We start from the raw sequence: 22,885 nt of genomic DNA, 5'->3' as shown, positions 1-22,885 counted from the left end.
AAAATCCCTAATGGAGCTAATGACTGGGGAAATGCTGCCACTTCGGAGGAGAAAAACAGGTTCATAATCAAAAAGTAAAGATGGCTTTGAACTTTCCACTACAGACCCAATCTATGGAGGATTTTGCTTTCACATTAAGAAGGATTTAAGACTGAAAGATACCAAAACCCCCCTGAAATTAAATGATAATCTCTGTAGAAATTTCACTATGGCCTTTTGCTGCTTTTGCAGAAAGTACAGTTGGCTCCTACCTGGCTTTAGGTCCTTTGCTCAGAGAAAATGCTGGCTCGTGTAGGACTTAAAGAAAATGTTGGAACCAAAGAACTCTTTGCCTATGACACATACTGATCTGTGCCCAAGGCTGAACAGATAAAGCAAAATAATCTCAAACTGTGCTGTTTCAAGTGTTACCTGCTGGATACATTAAAGTCTTTAAAAACAAAACTCCTGGTGATATCCTGCATGTTCCTGTGTAATGATAAATATTACTCAGCTCCTAGGCTAGGGAAACTACTGGAGCTGATGTTCATCAAGGAGTCTGTCCCGGGGAATACCTGGCACAACTTGCTCTCAGATGCCCCTGGCATTAAGCAGCCAGTGGGGTGCTGGGATGAGATCCGAGCTGGGCTCAGTGATGCCGGTGGGAATTCTGCTCTTGCCTAGAAGCATCCCTATGCTCTGCAGTCTGGGGGCAGTTTGCAAAATGGAGAATCTCTAAGAATTGAGAATTTTTGTACCAGGAGTGAGGATTCCACTAAACACTTACCTGGTTTTCTGTACTTTATAATCCTCCTCTGAGCTGAAACTAGAAGGTGATTGCCTGTAAACATGGGGTTGGATTCTTTCTCTCATTCCTTTTTAACAAATCTTTGTGAATGTGTTTTCTGATCATCCGGTGCTTTTTTACGTGAAACCTGTTACCAAAACTTGTTGACGTTGTATGGAGCCAAACAAATCTTCACACAGAATTGACTTTTTAATGCTGAGCTTGAACTCAGCATTGGTTTCATGAAACCTTTTTTGGCTGGGCTTTACTGTGTAAGAAACACTTTTCTCTTTTCACCAAAAGCTGTTCCTCAACCTTTTGGTTTTATGTAGATCTATTTGAAAGCGGTTTCATGATGTGGTTTCAAAAATTGATGGGCATCACAACATTTAATTTGATGCTAATGGGCATAGTTGGCAAAACGAATAGGAAGGCCCGCGTCTAAATGGGCAGAGGCTGATGTGCTGCCTACCCTTCCAGGTGACCCCTCTAGCTCAGGTAGTGGGAGCCCGACAGGGCAGCGTGGAGGAGTTTGCAGTGCTTCTGCCCATGCTGCATCCGCTCTGAGCACTTGAGCTTCCCTGGCTCTTAATCCAGTACTTTTCACAAGCATTAATTGCAATTAAAAATAATTAAACAAATATTTACCTAATATCGGATCACAATCAGTTTATAAATATGCATATTTTAATCCATGATTGCTCAGCTTCTGTAATAATATTTATAGCCTTAAAGAGACCCTTCTTTTTCCAGAAGAACCGACTCCACATAAAACCAACAGCCCACCCTCTGGAGTTGCATACGCTCATGATGTCTTGGACTGTGGCCTCAAGCCATGCCCCCTGCCTTTTTCTAGCCTTTCTGCAGATCCCATGGGCAGATATGGACAGCCAGATAGCATAGGGACAACACCTACAAACCCTGCCAACACTGCAGGGGCCTCTGCTCCGAGCCCTAGGATTGAAATTACTCCATATCCTGAACTGATTCATTCAGGGGGTCCCTACCGCAGCAGAGACACAGATGTTCTATTGGTAGAACATCAGTCAAACTCAGCTACTGCTAGCCCAAGGGTTACCCTGCCTGTCCCTGGCTTTGAGGGCTACAGAGAACCACTGTGTCTGAGCCCAGCTAGTAGCGGCTCCTCTGCAAGTTTCATTTCAGAGACAAATTTATCTCCTTGCACATCACCATGTGTTTCACCAAATAATGGTCCTAGTGATGACCTTTGTCCGCAGTTTCAAAACATCCATACTCATTATTCTCCTAGAACCTCTCCAATAATGTCACCACGAACAAGCATCACGGAGGAAACCTGCTTGGGACAACACTCACCATCACCCCGTCCCAACTCAAGGTCTTCGTCACCAGGTGCAAAACGGAGGTACTCTTGCACTGAGCTCTACAATACTCAGCTGCCTTCCACTTCTCCACGACAGTCAAGGACCCCCTCTCCACAATCCTCTCCTCGCATCCCACTGAGGGAAGACAGCTCTTCAGTCACTTACACGCAGTTGCCCACCGCTTCTATTTCCATGGATGCTATGAACAGCCTCCCTACGGATCCTTCCTGTGGTGTTCCCACGAAAATTTGGAAAACCAGCCCTGACCCTTCGTCCATGCCTTCCCACAAAAACAGCATTCCGTGTCACGTCTTTCAGACTGTTGACTTCCACGGGCCTTGCGAGCAGGAGGACAGGAGAAACTCAGCCCCAGAATCGATTTTGTTGGTTCCTCCATCCTGGACAAAACAACTGATGCCAGCAATTCCTATCTGCAGGTATGTAATGCTTCTTTGGTTGTGTGTTTTCTCATGGTATGATGCCCTGTCCTGTGTATGATGATCCCTAGGGAGTGCTCCCATGGGCCAGATCCTGCTGCAGAGCAAAGCTAAGTGCTCAGGGACAGCCCTGGTTCATGTGAGCCCAATCCCTCCAAGAGATGAAGGATCTGGGTTTGGAAGAAACATCACCAAAGTGGTTCATTGGTACAACGTCATGCAACAAATTCGTATCAGTTTGCCAAACTGTTTATATAAAGAGCAGATTCCAAACAGCCTTTGATAAATGTTAAATGTTCTCATTCCATCCAGCTGCTTTTAAAGAGAATGGTTTGGTTGCTTTTTAAAATTCAGCGAATGTCTTGCTTACAAAGTTCCATCACGGGTAAAAATACTTTAAATATTTCCCAAGTCAGAATGGAACACGCTGCTCCAAGTCGAACCGAACATTCGTTCCACTCCAAGTGACTTAGTGTTGGTTGTTAATTTGTTAATTGCCATCTAACCAAAGTCTCAGTCACTTGCATGACCCTCATTAACTCCATTATCTGGCGCTGGCAGCACCCAGCAGCACACCAGTTTGGACCCCGTTTGTTGTGTGTCGGCCAGAATGGTAATTTCCAAATTTGTGACTCCATTTAGAGTTGCATCTGGGATCCTGTCAGCCCTGCCATCCCTCGTGTCAGCACAGTTGTCTCCACGCTGGGGTTACCCCGTGCTGCTCCGGATCTGGGAAACCCAAATTGCCAGAGGAAGAAGAAGTCACATAGATTGTAACTTACTGTGACTTGTTAGATCAGTCCTGGCAGCAGTTTATACTCACAAAGTTGGAGTTGGTTAAAATCTAGTGCAAGCTCACATTGTATGTTTGATTGTATTAATCTCACATGGTAAGCTCTTGTGTATTTTGATAACAGGAGAACTATTATCAGGAAAGACTATTTTGCACTTTATTCTTCTGCATCTTATTAATTGTGAAAATCATTCAGTGTTACTAAGTTACACAACTCATAAGTAATGGCAAATGGAGATAATGTTTCACAGTGCATACTACCTATGTTCAAAACTCAAGACATGCAGCAAAGTTAGATAAAAGAGGGGGATCTTTGAAATAATGCAACTGCTACAGATATCTCTATTTAAGAACATGGAAGTGCCGTGCTTCTGCCAGGAGATGGGCACACAGAAATTACTGTGTTTGTCCTGAATTTCATCTAGGTTTGCAATCAAACATGAGCAGGACAGCATGTGGTCACTGAAATTAATAACAAACTCCCAAATGTGTCAGCAGGAGCAGCCCAATGGGGTTCTTGGAAGACAAACAGCTCAGGGCTTTGGGAAATAAAGTGCTGAAAGGCTTCAGCTTGTCTGGTCTCTCTCTGCCCAGTTTGCCCGTCCAGTCGCTCCCACCCCTCGAGTGGCCTCTCTCCAGCCAGTCCGGCTCCTACGAGCTGCGGATCGAAGTCCAGCCCAAGCCTCACCACCGCGCACACTATGAGACGGAGGGGAGCCGAGGGGCAGTCAAGGCACCGACCGGAGGCCATCCCGTCGTTCAGGTAAGGGTCTGGAGATTACCTGCATGGAGAAAAAAGTTGGGCTGGCCTTATTTTTTAAAGTCTTGCTAGGCTAGGGGCTTTTCCCCTGAAACAGCAGAGCTTGTGGTACTGCATGTGTTTGTAGTAGGTGTGCGTAAAATGTCTGAAGTTGCATGGTGGTGAATTTCTAGAAGTTTGGAAAGTTAGTTTGGATTGGCTGGTGAAAGCTCAGAAACTGAGCAAAAATATTTGCTACCTTTTCTGGGCGAGATGTTAAAAGTCCTGTGACCCAGCTTTGTCATAAGGTGTCCAGATGCCCTGTATTCCAGCTGAGCCCATTTTATCTTGAGAACAGACTCTTCTGTCCCTGCAGCACGGAGGTGCTATTGGTATTCCTGGCTGTATTGAACTTCAGCTTCTCTCCAGTCCATACAACCAAACTGTACGAGACTCATACAAGTTCCCGTGAAGTTTAAAGGAAGGCAAAGCTGCCCTCTGGCTGTAGGGTTTCCCCATTTAAATGTAGGCCAGAGAACTTCACCTGTGTGGGATCCAAGCACTTGACACATCCATTTCAATCCTCTCCTGTTTTTATGTCACTTGTTGATGCCGTGTCCCACCTTACATACAGTTCTCGTCATCTCTGCTAACGCTGCCTTCTTTTTGTCCTGGATGTGTGACACCAATAGGAAATTGCACTAGCTGTAGCTGTTGTGTGATAAGGAGATAGAAGTGCAACAAAATTATGTAGCAGTGGGGATGAGTTCAAGAAGCTTGACCTCTATAAAGCCGTGACTGCAGAGAGGATGTGTTTACTCACTTTGTGACTCTGTAGAGAAAGGGTGAATGAGTTTAAGCAGGAACTCCCTCCTGAATTGGACTGATGTCAGTATAGAAACAAAATTTATATCTCTGAGGTATCACCTTAAATTGCTAGTAATTCGGTTCTGGTCCTAGCTATGCTTGTGAGAAGGCAACTCATGCTACTGAAATCAGTGAACAGAATCCAAGCTGACAGGCTGGAAGTGACAAAATTTGGCCCTCTGAGCTGATTCATGATTCTGCTGAAGAGGGTGAAGGGGTTTTTCCTTCACCATGCAAAGTCCAAGGTACAAAAATGGCTGAGTAGTCCGATGGTAGCCATTTGGGGCCACATCAGGTTTTTTATTAATTTCCTCCTAATTTCAGACAGTGCCATTCTGGAAGGAAAGCCAAGCTTTTGGCCAGGGTTGCAAGGTGTTAGTGTGATATTGCTGGTAATGATGTATAGCAACTGTCCGGACCAGCTACAGCTTTCAATAAGCAAAGTCAGGGTGCATCCTACAGATGCTTCCATCACATTCATGACTTTCTATGGCAATCCTGAGAAAGGAAAATGTGGAAATTTATGCTCAGTTTTAAGCATGTGATCAATACCAGTAGTTTCACTAGTTTGATTTGTTTAACTTCAAAAGTTAAATATTACATTGCAGGCTCAGCCCCATTTAAAATCAGACCATTAGTTGTTAAATCAATGCATTTGTTTATTTGTGTTGAGTTGGACTTGCATATGTGGACTGGATACTTGAGTAAAGGGTGCAGGATAAGAAATAGTAATCACATTTGCCATAACTTAATATATACAATTTTTTTTAGTCCATAAATCTGACAAACTCACCACGGTGTGTTGGAAGCTACATGGAAACATGAACTGTACATCTAATCAGCACTTGCTCATTTCTCAGTTTGCTTACATATAATATCATTTACCTTCCCGATATGTTCCTATTGACCGGATGTTTATTACAGTGAATGAGTTTCTTGTCACATGGGGAAATGTTTTGTTTCTTCCTGTAATCAATATCCATCAAAAGGGGATTTTTATTTTCTGTTGGAGATAGGAGCAGATATTCCCAGTTTTATCACAATTTGCCATCCAGCTTAAAGATCTTAAACTGTAAATACAAAGGTCCTTGTTAAAGTCTCCCAAACAGATGTGCCTCTGCACAGCTGTGCCTGCATGTGGGGGGAATATGGACAGTTTCTTTATAAACCTGGAAGTATTTGTTGGATTTGTGTTCACTTTAACGTAACATAGATCATATGGGTACTACGAGCAATGAGATAGTTGCACCTGTATGGTTTATGACATCTGAAACTCATGAAGGCTAGTAAAATCCAAAGCTTTCATGTCATAAGTTATTTGGTTTCAAGCTTCTCTTCTTCTTTCCCCTCTGTGCATTTTAACTTCTGTGTTCCTGTCAGATTCCAAGAGTACAGCAACAGACAAAATGAAACAGGAGAGATTTTTAAAGCTGAGGAAAGCGTGCTTGAGTTAGAGGCAAGTGGTTGCAAGGAAACTAAATTACATTACTTTTCAACAAGTTGTATCTGTTTTCAGCCCCAGAGCAGGAATGGCAATGTTTACACAGGGATGACGGGGCTGCAGTTCTGCGGGCTGCAGACCTTACACCGGGGACTTGCTGCACTCTCAAAATGTCAGACATGAGCACACCAACCACCTTTTTTTTTGGTTTGGTTTGCATTTTTTGTTTGTTTAGTTTTTTCTTTTGAGCACAAGGACCCCTCCATGCCAACTTTCTTGAATCCAGTGCTGTCTCTTAAGCATTTGGACTTAAACACTGAGAAGCCAAATGTGCCCTGAGTGTGACAACCCCACCAACGCGATGGGATTTATACTGAGGCTGAACATCCCATTCACATTACTATGTTTTACAACCACTTTCAATAGTCTGCTTATTTTGATTACCTTTTCTAAAACGTAATGACTTAACTTTTTTTCTGAATTTTCTGATTTCCCACTAAATTAACCCTTAATGTGACTATCCAGCCGAGTCTTCTGGAGGAAGAAATGTTGGCTAGTTTTTCCAGCATGATGTTAGTCTGCAGTATTTATTTTTTGAAAACTGCATTTTGCATGCAAGTTTCTTCTTTTGGGTGTGCTGAAGCTACAGACCAGCAGATCTCATATCCTCTAGGCCTTATCTTGTGGTTTATCTTTCTGATGCTGCTTCCTCTTTTTCACGTGTCTAGCCCCGCGAGTTTGTGCTCTGCACCAAGTTGTGCACTCCACGTTTGGCAGGAGAAGTGTCTGATTAATCAAAATGTCTGGTTAGCTGGGCCATACGGAAGAGGCCATTTACTTTGTTTACCTGGGGAAGGAAGAAAGAAGCCATTCATCCCATGTAATGTTCACACCATCTAACTTCAGAGACCTTCTAGAGACATGGAGAAGTGTAGGCTTCCAGTTAAGGTGTTCTTTGGGGGAAACTGCAGTTTGCTGTTAACTACAGAGAAACTTAAGCTTGTATTTTAGAGATGTTAGTTGAATGTGAACATTTAGACATCTGGTGGACGCTCACTGGCACATCACTGGAAACAGCAAGGAAATCCCGAGTAGCAAGGACAAAGTTGAAGTTTGCATGCAGTTACCTTCTTGCAGGGCCATCCAATTGCTGAAATAGCAGAGGAGGGGTAGACATAATTGTTTTCTTCCCTCCCAACTCCTTTTCATTGGAGTTGAGGATCAACTGCTCACATCAAGACTCTGAAAGAGGTTGTCCACTAGGTAGAGGCTTCTTCTGCATGAAGAGTTTATAGATGTGTTAGGGATTGAGGTGGCAATGCAAAAACAAACGTAGCTGAGTCCAAGTTCACCCCGCAGTAGTGCTGCCTGCTCAGAGGAGTACAGTCTCCTTCTTTGCATGCTTTTAAGCAAATATCTATTAGGAAGTACATGGATATATTTGTATTCTGCTTGGGACAGGAGACATGAACTAGATAATTCCACGAGATCTCTCCCAGCTCTTTGAAGAAATCAAAATTTTGGTGTTGTTGGCATTTCTTGCTATCCTGTTTTCAAGAGGAAGCAGGACATGTGATAGCACTTGAGTAACCTTGGATGCTGGCATTGGTGTATTTTACTGCACACAGGAAAATATCACCGTAAGAACCTCTCTGTTTCAGGGAGACAGATGTTCAATTCTTCAGCAAAGGCTCTCCTGTATTTGAACTGTTTAAGATGGTGTTGAAAAGGAAAGACCTTTTCAGTAGCAAAGGCTGGATATGAATGAACTTCACCCCATCGAGCAGAGCCTCTGGTCCCTTAAAAGCCATAAAAGTATTGTTTCAAATATATTTGGAAAGCTTGGTGGTTCTGTTTTTGTCCTATTGCTTTGCATGGAAGCAGACTTTTTTCAAGATGGAAATTAAGTTTCACACAATAGCAAAATAGTTATTTCAGGGAGTTCTAAGTGGAGCCCTTTTCCTTTCCCTTTCACTTGCCTTGAAGGAAGGACAAGTTTTAAAGGAAGACGAGCAGTTGATTATGCAAATAATTGTGCACATACTCTGGATCTGTACTTGCTTCATTAGAAACGGTTGCATTTAGATGTGTAGCAATCCATGTGTATAAAAGGCACAGTCCCATTTCACATAATTATTTTCCCACATTCTGAAGTACTCAGGGTCCTTGCAGTTGATCAGTGCTGATAAATGTGTGATTTACAGCTGCATATAATTGAGAGCAGTGGCACAGGGCATCAGTTTCAGTTGTGTATCTGCCATGGTCTATGGAGATGCCAAAGTAGGTTATTTTGTTGAGAATCTGTTTGAGAACTCATTTAAGTCTTGGGGGTCAGAGAGGTAAATAAGATTTTTTTTTTTTTTTTAATCCCTTTGTTTCTAATTTTTTCCCCCAAATGCCTGTGTGTTTTGGACTTGTCTTGCTGTAAACAGTCCCTGCTGTTTTACACAGCTCTTTGGCACAGTAATTTGTAGTAATTTTCTCAAAGGAGCATGCCTAAGTCTGGTATTTTGTTTTTTTATTGCCATCTTAGCAAAGCCTTCCCTGATGTATTACTTCTCTAATTTATCTTTACAAGAGGCTCAAAGCTTTCTGAATGAAAACAAGCACAGAAGTAATTGGTAACTTATTTGCATCTCTCACTTACTCACACACTCTCGCTGCATTATTAACTCAGTTTTTCATCTACAAACCCATCGTTTTCCACTGCTTGTGTCAGATAACTGAAGTGATTCAGCACTACCAGTTTGCAAAGCAGCCGAGCACACTTGTCTCTCAGGCCCCCATTTTTAAAGGCAGCGCCCTGTTCGCAGCACACAGCCTGACCGGAGCAGCCAGCCGGCTGGGGCTGAGGCCTGCTCGGTGTCTGGAGAGAGCAGAGCCAGGGGCCTTTGCAGTGAGCAGCCATGGCGGCCCGTCTACGAGGCCGGCGCCAGGGGCCGGGTGGTGCTGGGACCGTGCTCCCACCTCGAAGTCGCATTGCAGCGGTTTGGGTGCTTCCCCAGGAAGTGGCAGCCCCTCGCTTGGGCCCAGCTCCGCTGCAGGGCTTGGCGGCTTCACACGCGCACCTCACGCAGCTTTCTCCTGCCTCCTCTGGAGCTCTCGGCCCCTGTGGGCAGGGGAGCAAGCTCCCTGTGACTGCTTCCACTGCTGTGAAGTCCGGGGGTTGGTGTTGAGTCGAACGTGATGGGTTAAGCTGAGCAACGAGGCTGAGAGACAGGAGGAGATCTGTCCTCCAGGTCAGAGCTTCAGGGGCACCTCCTTCCCCCACTTCCTCCTCAGAGCAGGGCGGGGAGAAATCTCAAGCGCTCTGAGACTTCAGCCCCTGGCAATATCCTCAAATCACCTGGGAGTTGTATTTATTTAACAAGAGCCCTGCCAGCACAGATGTCTAGGACAGCAGCGAGGTCCTCAGTCTCCTCTGTTCCTGGTGCACACGATGTCGGAAGCTGCTGACAGTTCCTCTGACAGAGGTTTAGGAGCAGTGACCTCCAGCATAGCAGCTGTGGGCACACTGGGCACAAGATGGCCCTCAGCTGTGTGGAAATGGATTTTCCCTCGGGCCTCATTTCAGAGGCCAAGGTGGGGGAGGTAATCCTGGTATGAGCTATCATCCCATTGCCATAATTACATCTCCTTTATGGGCTTGATTGTAATGGTAAAAATAAAATGTGTTACCCAAATGTTGAACTTAGTACAGCATCCAAATATAGACCAGGTCTGCAAAGCACCAGTGCCGGGACAGAGACAGCGCAGGGACCCGTCACAGCCAGTGCTGTGCCACACGTGCTGGGCTCCTCCTTGCTTCTGGCCTTTTAGGCAGGGAAGCAGCAGGGAGGGTAAGGAGATGGGGTCCTGGTCAGCACAGCCCACCCTTCCTCCCCCTGGGTTTTAACTTTTAAAACTGTGGTGCCTTTCACTGCCTCTCCCTTTATTATTAATTTATTATTAAAAAGAAGCTGTAATTGTGGAATTGTTACTGGAACACACAGGAGCTGCTTTGCAATAACAAATGTATGTTCACTTTCCTTTTATATTTGAATTTTGCTGTATGTGTTTTCTTGTGGTTTCCAAGTCAAAGACGACTTTGTTTTCTAGGCTAGGCTTCCCATGGGGCCCTGAGTTGTAAGTGTGTGTGACTTCCAACATTCAACTAATTCTTTTGCTTATTAGTGAAACCAGAACCTTTGATGGAAACTCAAAACCAAATCACAGCTTGATATCGTAATTCACACTCTCACAAGCGGGGATAGATTAGAGATGTGTTCCTGCTGAAATGAAAACTAGTCTGCCTAGATGATTCCCCACTGGGGACACAGGGTGGTTGGGTTTCTCTTTCTCTGCCTATCCTCCTGTTCAGTGAAGGGGAAGTCAGAGGTCCAGGATGAAGCAGAGTGTTTGCACTTCCGTAAGTGTTTGGCCTCTGCAAGCTGCCCTGGACTTGTGCAGCTAAGCTGGCTCGTGCTGTGCCATGTCTCAACTGATCTCGTTGCCTTTACTTCCTTCTTGTAGCGAGTGGGAGCCTTGTGCTGGCTCCTCGCTGCTTTTGGACCTTGCAGGGATTCTGCCCCCAACTCAAGAACTGTGTGTGACAATTGTCTGCATGTATCATGCCTAATTAACCTGCAGGGTTACTGGGCTTGTTTGCACAACTGTGGTGATTGATTGTTTGTGCCTTTAGAGCTCTGAGCTGTTGGTTCGTGGGTATATTTAATTTGTTTACATGTGCTATTGCAGGGATCGATGTACAGTTCTGAAAGCAGAGACCTTGGTTTTAGGAATATCTGAGAAATTCTCTTTAGAACTAATATCCTGTCAAGTGCACGGGGAGATGAGTCGGTACCCTGCACACTGTCCTGGTAGCGTAGCTGTACCTTCGGATCTGTCTATCTGAGGGTTCGCTGGAAACACTGAGGAAATTAAATTACTAGATAAATAGGAAGTAGTGTAGGAAAACATGATTGAGCCTGAAAGTGGCTTTTGTTAAGATATGGTACTGGACTGAATAGTAGAGAATATCAAATATGATATCTAATAAACAAAGATAAGAGGAAGAGCTGGCTCATATGCCTTCTCTATCATTAATGAAAGAGGAGAACTGCTGGACAACAGTAAGGATAATTAGCTGTTGTGAGAATTTACCTGGACTTAAGCTGCATCCTCTCTTGCTTAAAGCTGTTAAACTGGGTCTGCATGCCCCTGTGAAAGGGATGCTGCCCCTCACAAAGAGGTTATGTTCTGAGCGAGTGCATCTCGCCCCTAGCAGAGAGCCAGGGAGGATCGCTCCCTGTTGCAGTAGGGGTGCAGAGATGCAGGTGACCAGAGAACCATGTACCTAAAGGGAGCAGCGGGATCTTAGCATGTATCTTGTGTTAGGGATGACTGAACGGTTCTCATTGCAACTTTTTGTCTCAAAATGAAAATGGAGCCCAAGTCAAAATACATTGCTTTTGATGGAAAGTAATTTTGGCAGAGGTGAGGGGAAGGCAAGCATACCAGCCAAGTCTGAGGATGATGCCTGTGAGATGCAGGCGGCCTCAGTTATTCCTTGTCTGGATTAGGCAGATCCAAGATTTAGGCTACTCTTTCATGTGTGCTTTAACTGACAGACTGTACATGCAGGAGTCAGTGTGCAGCAAACCAGAGGCTGAATTCATGGCTGCTTGCCATGAATGTGGACACGTACAGCAATAACGCCTACATAACTCATCCTGTTCAGGGTGCGCTCAAGTATCTGCAGAAGTTTTTCATGCAGAGCAGCTAGTATCCTCTAAATTCACATCTGGGCACTCTGTGCATGGGCTCCACCATGCAGCAAAGCCTCCAGTTCCCCTCTCCTTCTCTCAAGACCCATTCCCATTTAATAGAGAGTGACTTGCTCTGAGCAAGGACCTGCATATGGGTGTCTGTGTCTCTGGGGAGAGTCATGTCACTGGGCTTATGCCTGCTTGGGGGGAAAGTGGCTGGGTTCCTCCTGGAGCTGCTTGGCAAAAAAAAAAATAAAAAAAATCTAGGGTCTCTCTGTTTCATTCTGAAACAACTGTTGAAACCTTGAGGCTTCCAGCAGATTCCAAGATGCTCTTGCTGCTGCCTCTGTCCCGTTTCTCCCCTTATCTTAGTTGCTCTCAAGCTTTGTGCCACCTCTTGGTTGCACAGCGTGCTATACCTGGGACTGTGTACTCTGCCAGGAACGGTGAAATAACTGTGGCAGAGGAAGCTGCAGGGTTAGGTGACAGAAGAACATCTCTGCTTGACACCTTCATTCTGCTCCAACCTGGTTGAGGCCAGTCCCCACCGAGCCTCGCGCAGCTGGCAAGGAATGACGTGGCTACCTGGTGGCAGAGCTCTGTGCTGGGAGATGGCAGTGCAGTTCTGGTGAAATCAATGGTTTTCTTAGTATGAAAAAAATCGTATTTTCACCCAAATATAAAAATCCTACCTTCCCAGTCTCCGTATCAGTGAGATGCAGTCAGATGCATAGTGTCTATTTTTTTTTTTTTAACTTTCAGCCATGAAAGTCAAAGCACCTTGAAAACAAGCAGCTCTTTGTAGACACAGGGAAATTGAGGCACAAAAAGGCAAAAGCTTGCCCATATTGCAAAGTGTGGTCAATGTCATGACGACTGGGAGCCAAAGCCTGCTTTGACCCTTAATTGGTTTTTCCTGAGACCTGCCTTCTCAGCCCCAGGCTGCTGTTTTAACCCCTGGTGGAAGCAGAACACCCAGTTAGGCACTGGGAGCCTGGTTGTCATTTACTGAAAGGAACAGCAGCGTAAATGAGATTCAGTCCTTGGAATTCTGACAAAATTGTCACCAAAATAAGGAATGTTTAAAATCAAATATAATAAAAACTCATCATTTAGCAGAATCAGATGTTCAAAGGATTATCTTCTGAGGCCTTCTTAGACTGCTTCAGTGAGGAGTAAAAAGAACCGAGGCAGGGATTTCCTTCTGGTTTGCGTTCTTTTGCTATGTCCCAAGTACATCAAATTGAACAAAAACATGTGACAAGTTTCAACTTTATTGCTCAATGTCAGCTCGAACGAAAGCAGGCAGGCAAGCCACTACACGTTACAGTGTCTGGATGAGGTCTTCGTGTTAATTACTGACAGCTATTGATATGCCACTCTTCCCCCAGACAATATAATTTTCCATTTTAGAGTACTGTTGAATAAAGACCCCCCCCAAAATCCTTTAAATTGTTGCAGCCAAAAAGTATTAATGATAGGAATTAATGATCAAATCCAAAACACAATGTTCCTTCAGCCAGGAAACCAACTGAAGAGGCACCACAGAAATGCTGTGGCAAGCAGGGGCTACTGAGACAAGCACATCTTCCTCTGCTCTGCTGAGGAGTGTCCTAAAACGCTTTCTGGCACGGAAAACAGCACTGGGGCTGACGAAGAGTCTGGGCAGGGGAATAATTTGTGGTGTCAAATCCCTTGAGGCACAGGCTTCGCTCTGCAGTCTGGCTGCTTCAGGAGGAAGGTGGGAGTTGGGAGTGGGGGCTCCTTCCTCCAGCAGCCGGCGCCGAGACCTCATGCTGCTCCTTGTGCACCGAGGGGCGAGCCTCTAAGTGCTTTCTTATCTTCTCCTATACAGCAGGAAAAGGGAAGCAGTAGGAGGAAGCGATTTCTCACGCGGCTTTGTATTTGCTTCTAATTAAATGTTGCCAGTCGAGCTCTGTTTTCCCACTTTTCACCAACGGCTGATGACCATCTCTCTGAATCACCACGGCGTTATTTTCAAAGCTGACCACACACATGCACGCCCCGTTCAGAGGGAAGCTGAAATGACTTCCATGGGGAGATAGCAAGTAATATGCAGCAGTTAATAGACCAAGCCTCTTGTTACGGTGAGGTGAAACAACCAGGAGAGCTGATTAGTTTCAAGCAAATAAAAACACCAAAGCTAGTGAATTCATTCCCCAATTTTATACTCTCCTTTTGGCAGTAGCTTGTGTTGTCTAGACAGGAAGATGTGCACAATCAGCTTTAAAGATGCAGCTTTATACCCCACAGGGGAAAAAGACCTCAATTCCTGACAAGCAAAGCTCTGCTGGGTTGGATGGGAAACAAATTATTCCATTCTGCTCTCAAAGTCGATCGGAGTCTGTAGCACGCAGACTGCATCACGCAGGTTCTCACTGGGGCTCTCCAAAGGTGCATTTAAGACTTGCTGATGTTCCTGCTATTGTCTCACAAAGTCCATCACTGTTTGCATGCAGACCAGCTTGCAGGTGTGCAATACTGAGCTAGAAATTCTCAAGAAAAATTGGCTTTGAAACCTGTCAATTAAAAGGGAAACGCAGAAACTAGCAGTAATAGCAGAAAACAAGGTTGTACAGCTGGTGAGGGGTGTTAGCACAGTCAGTGTTCATGGTAGAAAGGGGTTGTAACCCCTGCCGTGAAGCAGAGCATGGCAGGGATGGGACCTTTGATTTCTCACCGTGCTAATCCCCTGTGGGGCCTGGTAAATCACTGCATCTCTATGCCTTGGCTTCCCCATTTAAGAATACTTCTCCCCCGTCTGTTCTTCCTACCTCTTGCTAATAATGCAATTCTCTATATACCGCATTAATATTTAAATTCAAGTACATATGTCCAAGATTCCAAGATCTAAATTCCAAAGGTTTTACTAAGTTCCCTCTTTATGTGTGTGTTGTATCTGTTGGTGACCACCTACAGAATCTTAAGGAATTCACCCTTCTTTTTGACTCTGCTGTCAATTTATCACTCAGTTACCAGAAAACATAGCTAAACAGTGCTGCAGACTTTGCTTCTGCAGAGATTTGCTATTTACACAGTACTGCAAAGGTGAACCAATGTTTTTAAATCCCCACAGCCAGAGATTATGCAAACTGCAGCTGCAGTGTTTGTTTCATCTGAACACTGGAACAGGGATTGATTTAGACTTGATTTTCAAACTTGCTCAGTAAGTGGTTTTGTATTTGGGGCCAGGCTCTCTGTAAGAAGATGTGAGTTTAGAAATAGTTCAGAAAAAAAAAGTGTTCTAATGCGCGTGGTCTCAGTAGTGGTCTTAATGGCTGTGGTTCCCTGTGCCATCACAGGAATTGTGTTTGGGTGGGTAACTGGGCTACCCATGCACAGCAGCTAATGGCATATCTGCTTGTGTTTTGCATGCAGAATTGCCAATGTGCCATTCTGAAAATGGCAGTTAACTACCCCCTCTCCCAGATTTGACTGTTATTGGTCCATGGATGAAGTGTAGAATGAATGAATTTTGTTTATACAGAGGTGAGCTGATGATTCTGATCGTGCCACAAATTTCCATTTTGTTTAGAAACCCAATCATAGCAGCAAACCGAACAAGAAAAGTCTCCTTGTTTTCTGAATGATGTTATTTGTTTATCTGCCAAAGTGCTTTGCATTTCCTCAGGTCACAGACCAGCCCATGTCTGGCTATGTTAATGTTATAAGAGTTATGCAAAAGTAAAGTTTAAGAAAAATCTTTCAACTGAAAGAAATAGGATCTTAAAATCCCAAAATAGAGTATGGAAAGGTACACATCATGTCTGGCTTCTCTTTCCCCTTGTGGCAAATGTGACTCAAAGGTGTTGGTTTATTTCCAGCTCGATCTGTATACAGTTTGGGGGAGTTTTATTGTGAATAGCTCACCTTATAATACACAAAATTATTTCCTTCCAGAGTTCTCTATTCATAAATCTTTCTTGATTCTCAGTCTCTCAAAACTGAAATCCAGATGGATTTTTTTTTCTTCACTGAAACAAGTGAGAAAGATGGTAAGAAAGCACCTTGGCACAGTGCTGGTCCTCTGCTCTTGTCTCTGGTGAATCTCCCACTTCGCCTGAGTGAGCAGTGAAGCGTTGGGCACTCCTCTTGGGCAGTGCAGCTCGCTGCAGTGCGTGCTGGGCTCTCCCTTTCCGAGAGATGAGCAAAAGAGTGGAGTGGGAAACGTTACAGGGGCTTGGTTGTTGCTGAGGAAGGAAAAGATGAACGTCATAGTTATTATTTAAAAAGGTCTTAAGTCTTTGCTTCTCTGTAGGGTTCTTTCAGGGTCGTTTTTTCTCCTTTGTGCCACCAAAGGAAAGATCGACTTTTGGTTAAGTTGTAAAGTAGCTGCCTAGCGTAGCAGAGGTGAGTGTTTGTGGAGAATAGCAGTCTCTCCCGGTTCAGTTTTGAGGAAAGGTGTATCAGAAACAAAGCCCTAATGTGTTCTTTCATTCTAGCTCACAATGAAATTCTCTGTATAAAAATGCAGCACAAAATATTAACTCCTTCCTGTCTTCATGAAAAGGGTTAGTATCACTATTGCCCTGTTACGGATAAACAGAGAGGTTATATGACATGACCAAAGCTATATAGTAAATTATTGGCAAAACTGGGTGTAAAACTCTGACTTTAATGTGCCTGGAGCAGTTCTGTGAGCTGTCCATCTTCAGTCTTTGTTCCTAAGTCATCCCAACGTATTTTTTGCATGTGAGTGGTAGATGGAAATGCTTATGCTAAAATATAACCTTTACTTATTATCCTTTAAAATGTAAAATATAAGCAATTAAGATAAAGACATGCACTTTTAAATTGGGGCACTTGATGCTTTCTTGTGTTTTTCTCATTGTATTTGCTTTTTATAATGCTGTTTTGATTTTATGGTGATGTCATCCCTAAGCATTGTCATAATATCATAAATTAGTGAGTAATTACCTTACTTTCTTCCACTGATCAAGCAATTTATTTAAAGTCTTGTTCTGTGAAGGACCAGAAGTTCTTTTAATTTGTGTTTTGTACCCCCTTGTCCCACAGGTGACACAGACATTGCCATATGAACAGACAGTCGACTCCTTTCCTTTTTTTAACTATGTACATTCACACAGACACACAACATGGACATTCTTATTGTTAGAAGACCAGGAATACTTTTTACCTTGGGAACTCAACTCTGTACATGAGGAAAAACCACTTAAAATTAGTTTTAAAGTTGGCCAGTTTTAAAACCTGTGTACATAGCCAGTTCTGTTACAGCTGCTACTGACTGTGCTCACTTGGGGCAAATTTTCTTTTGTAATTTATTACCTGTTTTCTTCCATTCCAGTCTCCCATCAATAACTCTGGGGTTTTGCTCTGCCAGTTTGTAGACAGAACGAGTGCTGTGTTGCTGTCACTGTAGCCATTGTTCCAGTCCAGAGAGTCCTCTCGTCATCCCAGCTGGATTGACAGTTATCCTGCCAGGCATGACAATAACCATGCTTAGTGCTTAAAAGCTCCTCCTCTCTTCTCCCTGTCCCCTTGTAAAGACAACATGGCCTTTTCTGATACAATGGCTTTTCACTGAAGGCCAGGGAATCTTGGATTTTGAAAGTACCGTGCTTAGGCTGGGTTTCAGTATGGCTCCCAGAGGACCTGGGCTTAGCAGGCCTCCTCATGGGTGAGCAGGGGATAATTTGTACATTCAGGTCTGTTCCCAATAGGTCTGTCATTGTGACCTCTGACAGCTTTAGTCCTCTAACTTTTCACCTCACTTGGCACATTCCTGAATCTCCTCATGGCCATCATTCTTGGCAACGCTGCTCCTTCAACACCAAGTCTTGCCCTTGGAGTCCAGCTCCGCTCCTCCGCCTCCTCACTCTACTGGTTGCAGACTCGGATCCTTTTTTCCCTCCTAACAGCCTACTGAAGTACTTGTGTGACTGAGTTATTGTAGGTGTATGGTCTGTGGCAGGGATGGGTTCTGTAATTCTTCCATGCGCGACCTGTTCTCAAGGCCTGTTGGCTTCAGTGGAGTTATTCATGTGAGTGGAGGCTGCACATTTGGGCCCTTGGGTTGCAAGATCTCTGGGCATAGACGCTGTCTTTGTGTGCCTTGCAAATATGTGCTAGATGATAATGATAGCTCAGAAGAGTGAGTGTCACTTTACATTTGCCATACTGAAGGAAAGCTGCCAGGATTGCATTGATGCTGCATGTGGTCCCCTTCCGGGGGGGGAATTAATCCTTCTGTGCAGAAATACCTCCTGCTGACTGGTAATTTTTTTTTTTTTTTTTTTTAAAAAAAAGGGTTGGCCATGAATACCATTAGCTTAATCTTCATTTTCTGTGATCTTCCAGTACTATTTGCTTTGTATGGCTTCATCAAGGTTTGTATGTGGACAGAATAATTGAAAACAAATTCAGTGTGTCTCAGACCATAAAGTTCCCTTTCAGCTAGATCATTGGCTATGTGGTAGATAAATGTCTGTTTTTCATTTTTGGTTATGTGAAAAACTCAGAATGGTTTGATTTGTAATTTCAAATGTTAATAGAGAAGAAGATATTTCCTTGTCTCTTGGCCTATGGAGAAATTCTGGCTTTATTGGTTCTCTTGCAGCAAATACTGTTTAGGAGCATGTCATTTGGTACAGAAAAGTCTGTTAATGTCTTTGAACCGTAGAGGGCCCCACCTCTAAGGTCAACCAAGACCTCCTTGTGTCACAGAACAACTACCTGTACAGATAGTATGTTAGCTAGCGTAAGGCAAGAAAAGTGGCTGAAGGTGAACCATCCTTAGGGAAGAATGAGTTGCAAGGAGCAGTGACTCACATAAGTGACCCACATAAGTGATTTCATGAGAAAAAGAACATATTTCCTGTTAAGACTATTTAAGAATTTTGCAGACAGGGCTTTGTAGGGTAGAGATGTGGACATTAAAAGGGAACATCCTCCCTGAGGGAAGAGGCAGATGGGCAGAAAATACAATGTGTGAGCATTTGAGAAGCTGATGCTGGTGTTTAGGACAGGATTTGGGAAGTTTGGGAAAATAGGTTCATGGGTAGAAAATGAGAGGACAAAGAGAAAGGCAGAGCTATGAAGATGAAGGCAGACATTTTGTATCTGGTGTGAGGTAAACAGGGAAATGGGAGAGCTGTGGAGTTTGGACCTTGCACATGCCAAGGCCGGAGAAAGAGATGTGACAGGGACTGGTAATTTCTGAAATGTTTATACATAGTTTAACGTTTCAGTTCTCAAAATCACAAACACAATTGCTAGATACCTCCTGTTTAGGGGTTTTAAAAGTATTTTTTACAGCAGCTGAAGAAGGAATCATAAGCTGTGCAGAGGCAAAGTCATTTTACTGTACGCTAGGCTGAACAGACACCAGAGTTTACAAGTTAAATGTCACACGGCCCAATTCAAAGACCCCTAACTCCATTAGCTTTAACAAAGTCTGTAGAAGGTACAATTTATACCTGCAGGATTGTAAGCAGGGGACTCTGTTCTTGCTGTGTTTCCTGCTGATGGGAAGCAGGAAGCCCTGCCCAGGGCTGCAGGTGCAGGGGACCACCTCTGCTTTTGCGGCTTTATTCGCCCCACAGAGGAAAATCTTTTGAACCTCATTTAGGATTGTAGTCATGCAAATTAAACAAATATACTAAAAATGTACCTTTTGGGGGTATTTATCAAAACATTTTGGAGACAACCAACAAATTTCTGGTAATGGAGAGCTTGTCTGGATTTTTTTCCTTCTTGATATATCTAGTATTATAACCATTGGTTATATATTTTCCATTAACTCCTTTCCCTGGTACAATGTACAAGAAAGTACTCTTAAGAGGATGTCTTCCCCTGACAGTAGGGAAGAGTCTGTACAGCATGCGTAGTTCTATCTATCTATCTCTCCATATCTGTGTACATGTCTTTAGATCTGTTTAGTTTCCTGAAATGAGAGCATTGCAAACCCTGTGCGTGATAATAGATTTTTAATGTCTTGCCAGCTTCATGGTTACATGGAGAACAAACCCTTGGGTCTTCAGATCTTCATTGGGACGGCAGACGAACGGATACTTAAACCCCATGCTTTCTATCAAGTCCATCGCATTACAGGGAAAACTGTCACCACCACGAGCTATGAAAAAATCATTGGCAACACCAAAGTTTTAGAGATCCCACTGGAACCCAAAAACAACATGAAAGCAACGTAAGCATTTTTATTTTTATTAGCAAAGTTGTGGCATGTTGAAATTCCTGCTCCTATGGAAAGCAGTCACTTAAATGAATAAAGATGTCTGCTCTGGAAGGACTTCCCTTTCCAAAGCATGAATTTAAGACTCTTTTTACAAAGGTATGATTAGACAGTTACAAGCACCTGGGTTAAAGCTGCTCAAAGAGTTACCATGTATGCATTTTTGCTATTTGCCCCAACTGCTTTGGGAACTGCATTGTAATTGCCAGTCGTTCAAAGTTAGAATGGCTTGGTATGGCACTAAGGAAAATGAGACACGAATCTCAAGTCCATAAAGTCCATATGCTGCAGGGACACAATGAGAAACAAGGAACAGTAAGTAGACAGTGCATGAAAAGTGTACATTTTACAACAGTTAATGGAATAGAAAACATCTCTCCTGAACTCAGCCAAGTGCTCTGGCCATGAAATCGCACTCTCCAGTTGTAATAGTTTACCAGAAAAGCAAGTACAGGCACATCTTTAATGTATTATTTCTTCCAGTTTTATGGAGGCAGAGGGATGAAGTGGGCACCAGTCTGAAACTTTGGGCTTGAATGTGTGCCAGGCAGCATGAGAGTGATTGCTCTGCAGAGGGAAGAGCTGTATCTCCATCCTTCAGAGGATACTGACAAACTTGGCAGAGCAACTATGTTTTTAAGCCCCCTTACTTCATCGCAAAATCCACATTCTTTCTTTGTGTATATATATATATATATATATCCCCCAGAATATATACCTAATTTCTCCCTTTCCTTCAGGCTTATCCTTCCCTCTGCACCCAAGGAAATAAATAAAAGCCCACATCTCAAATTTAAGCAGCCAAGTACTAAATGGAACGTGACTGTCAGTTCCTAACAAGTAACCCTGGAATAATAAAGCCCTGCACATATACAGTGGTGAGGAACAGTGTGGGTGTAGGAAACACATCGGGGTGTATCCTCACCAAATGTGATTTTAATTCATATGAAATGTATGGTGTCTTTCAAATTGATATCAAACCTGTTTGGCAGTGCCTGTTAATACTCATTGCACCCTCTGAGGACTGTTGCTGAGCTCAGATCCTGTAACTATTAATTGACACTTCTTGCCTGGGCTGTGCTGTAGACAAGTTTGCTAGGCTACATGGGGCTCCTGAGAAGTTAACCAGTGTGTATGTACTTGTTAATGTTAAGTAGCAATGCTGGTTTCAGCAGCCCTCACCCTCTCGTTGCTGTTCAGCCCTGTCCTTCTCCTGACATCCTCCCTTTGTGAAGGGCTGTGGTGAATGGGAGCAGAGAATAATCTTTGCTACCAGGCTGTGCCTGCTCTGAATAGCTTGTATGTTTGGCAGCATCGACTGTGCAGGGATTTTGAAGCTGAGGAACGCGGACATTGAGCTGCGTAAGGGCGAGACAGACATTGGCAGGAAGAACACCCGTGTCCGGCTTGTCTTCCGTGTGCACATCCCCGAGTCCAACGGCAGGATCATCTCTCTGCAAGCAGCATCAAACCCCATTGAATGCTGTAAGTACCTCCTGAAATCTGCAGGGAGCCAGTGTGGGTGTGCGTATGGGGCTTATATACATGCTGTCTGTTTGTGCAGGAGTGTGCACACTGCCTGCCTTCCCGGGAGTGGTCATATTTGTAGCGGTGGCACAACCAGAACTTGTTATCTACAAGCTGGTGGTTGGAGGCTTTGAATACAGACATGGGGTGGCAAATGAAGAGGGAACAGGTTGGAATTCAGGGCTTGAGCACATACTGGTTGTTGTTTTTTCTAGATGACGGTGCTGAGGGGTGTGCAGCTCAGGAGGCTGCAGCTGAAGGAGGGAAAGCCCAGGTTATTCTGGTATTCCCCTGAGGGACAGAAGAAAGCTTGCAGTTTTGATTTCTGGGGAGCAAATTCTCTAAGTGTGTAAACTGAGAAACCTGCACCTCCCACTCATTTTAACGTACTGAATCCTGAGAAAGAGAGGCCTCCAGCGAGGTGCCCCCAGGGTCGAAGTCATTTCTGGAAGGGCTCCACCCACTGCGCTGGTTTATGTGCATCCTGTGATGCTTTTTGTTGATAAATGGTGCCTTTTCAGTGGTTTGGGGATTTCACAAATACAAAATGAACAGTTTTCCTCTCCCTTTGCTGAATGACTCACCCCTTTAGCAGAACCTATCTTGCCATAAGTTATGTGAAGAAAGTCATTGAAGAGTTTCTCGTGTGTATTTATTGAGATGCAGGCTTTACTTAAATGACTACTTACTATAAGAGAGGAGCCAATTTTGGATATAAAATCAAGAGAAATTGTGACTAGTGAATTATTGAAAAAAACAACAGTACAAGTGAATAAACAAGGCAAGAACAAGGAGAGGATGATGGGTATCTATGATCTCTTGGCAACTTCTATGAGAGGATACCAACTTTCAGAGCATTTTACCATCTGTGTGAAGTCTCTGGGCACTGTGATGGGAGGGGAGAACAGTGGGAGTAGCCACCACCTGTCTCCATAGGAAACAGGATCCTCTATGGGACCAGATGCCTGAAACAATAGCAGCCTCCACCCCAGACA

General features: G+C 43.9%; 1 protein-coding gene across 8 annotated transcripts in view; it reads left to right on the top strand.

The window, feature by feature from the left end:
* NFATC2 (nuclear factor of activated T cells 2) overlaps positions 1 to 22,885 on the top strand; it is a 105,129-nt gene that overhangs the window by 23,813 nt on the left and 58,431 nt on the right. For 4 of the 8 annotated variants that reach the window (XM_035344032.1, XM_035344028.1, XM_035344031.1 and 1 more), the window contains 4 exons: positions 1,520 to 2,546; positions 3,934 to 4,102; positions 20,116 to 20,318; positions 21,676 to 21,848. In XM_035344032.1, the coding sequence (XP_035199923.1) occupies positions 1,520 to 2,546; positions 3,934 to 4,102; positions 20,116 to 20,318; positions 21,676 to 21,848 (1,572 nt within the window). The remainder of the gene's footprint in view (positions 1 to 1,519; positions 2,547 to 3,933; positions 4,103 to 20,115; positions 20,319 to 21,675; positions 21,849 to 22,885) is intronic. The other 4 variants (XM_035344034.1, XM_035344036.1, XM_035344035.1 and 1 more) reach the window with 2 other exon arrangements.

Source organism: Oxyura jamaicensis, chromosome 20 (assembly GCF_011077185.1).
Source record: "Oxyura jamaicensis isolate SHBP4307 breed ruddy duck chromosome 20, BPBGC_Ojam_1.0, whole genome shotgun sequence".
Classification (NCBI taxonomy): domain Eukaryota; kingdom Metazoa; phylum Chordata; class Aves; order Anseriformes; family Anatidae; genus Oxyura; species Oxyura jamaicensis.
The sequence above is the reverse complement of the archived record's forward strand: the minus strand, read 5'-3'. Positions and strand labels throughout refer to the sequence as shown.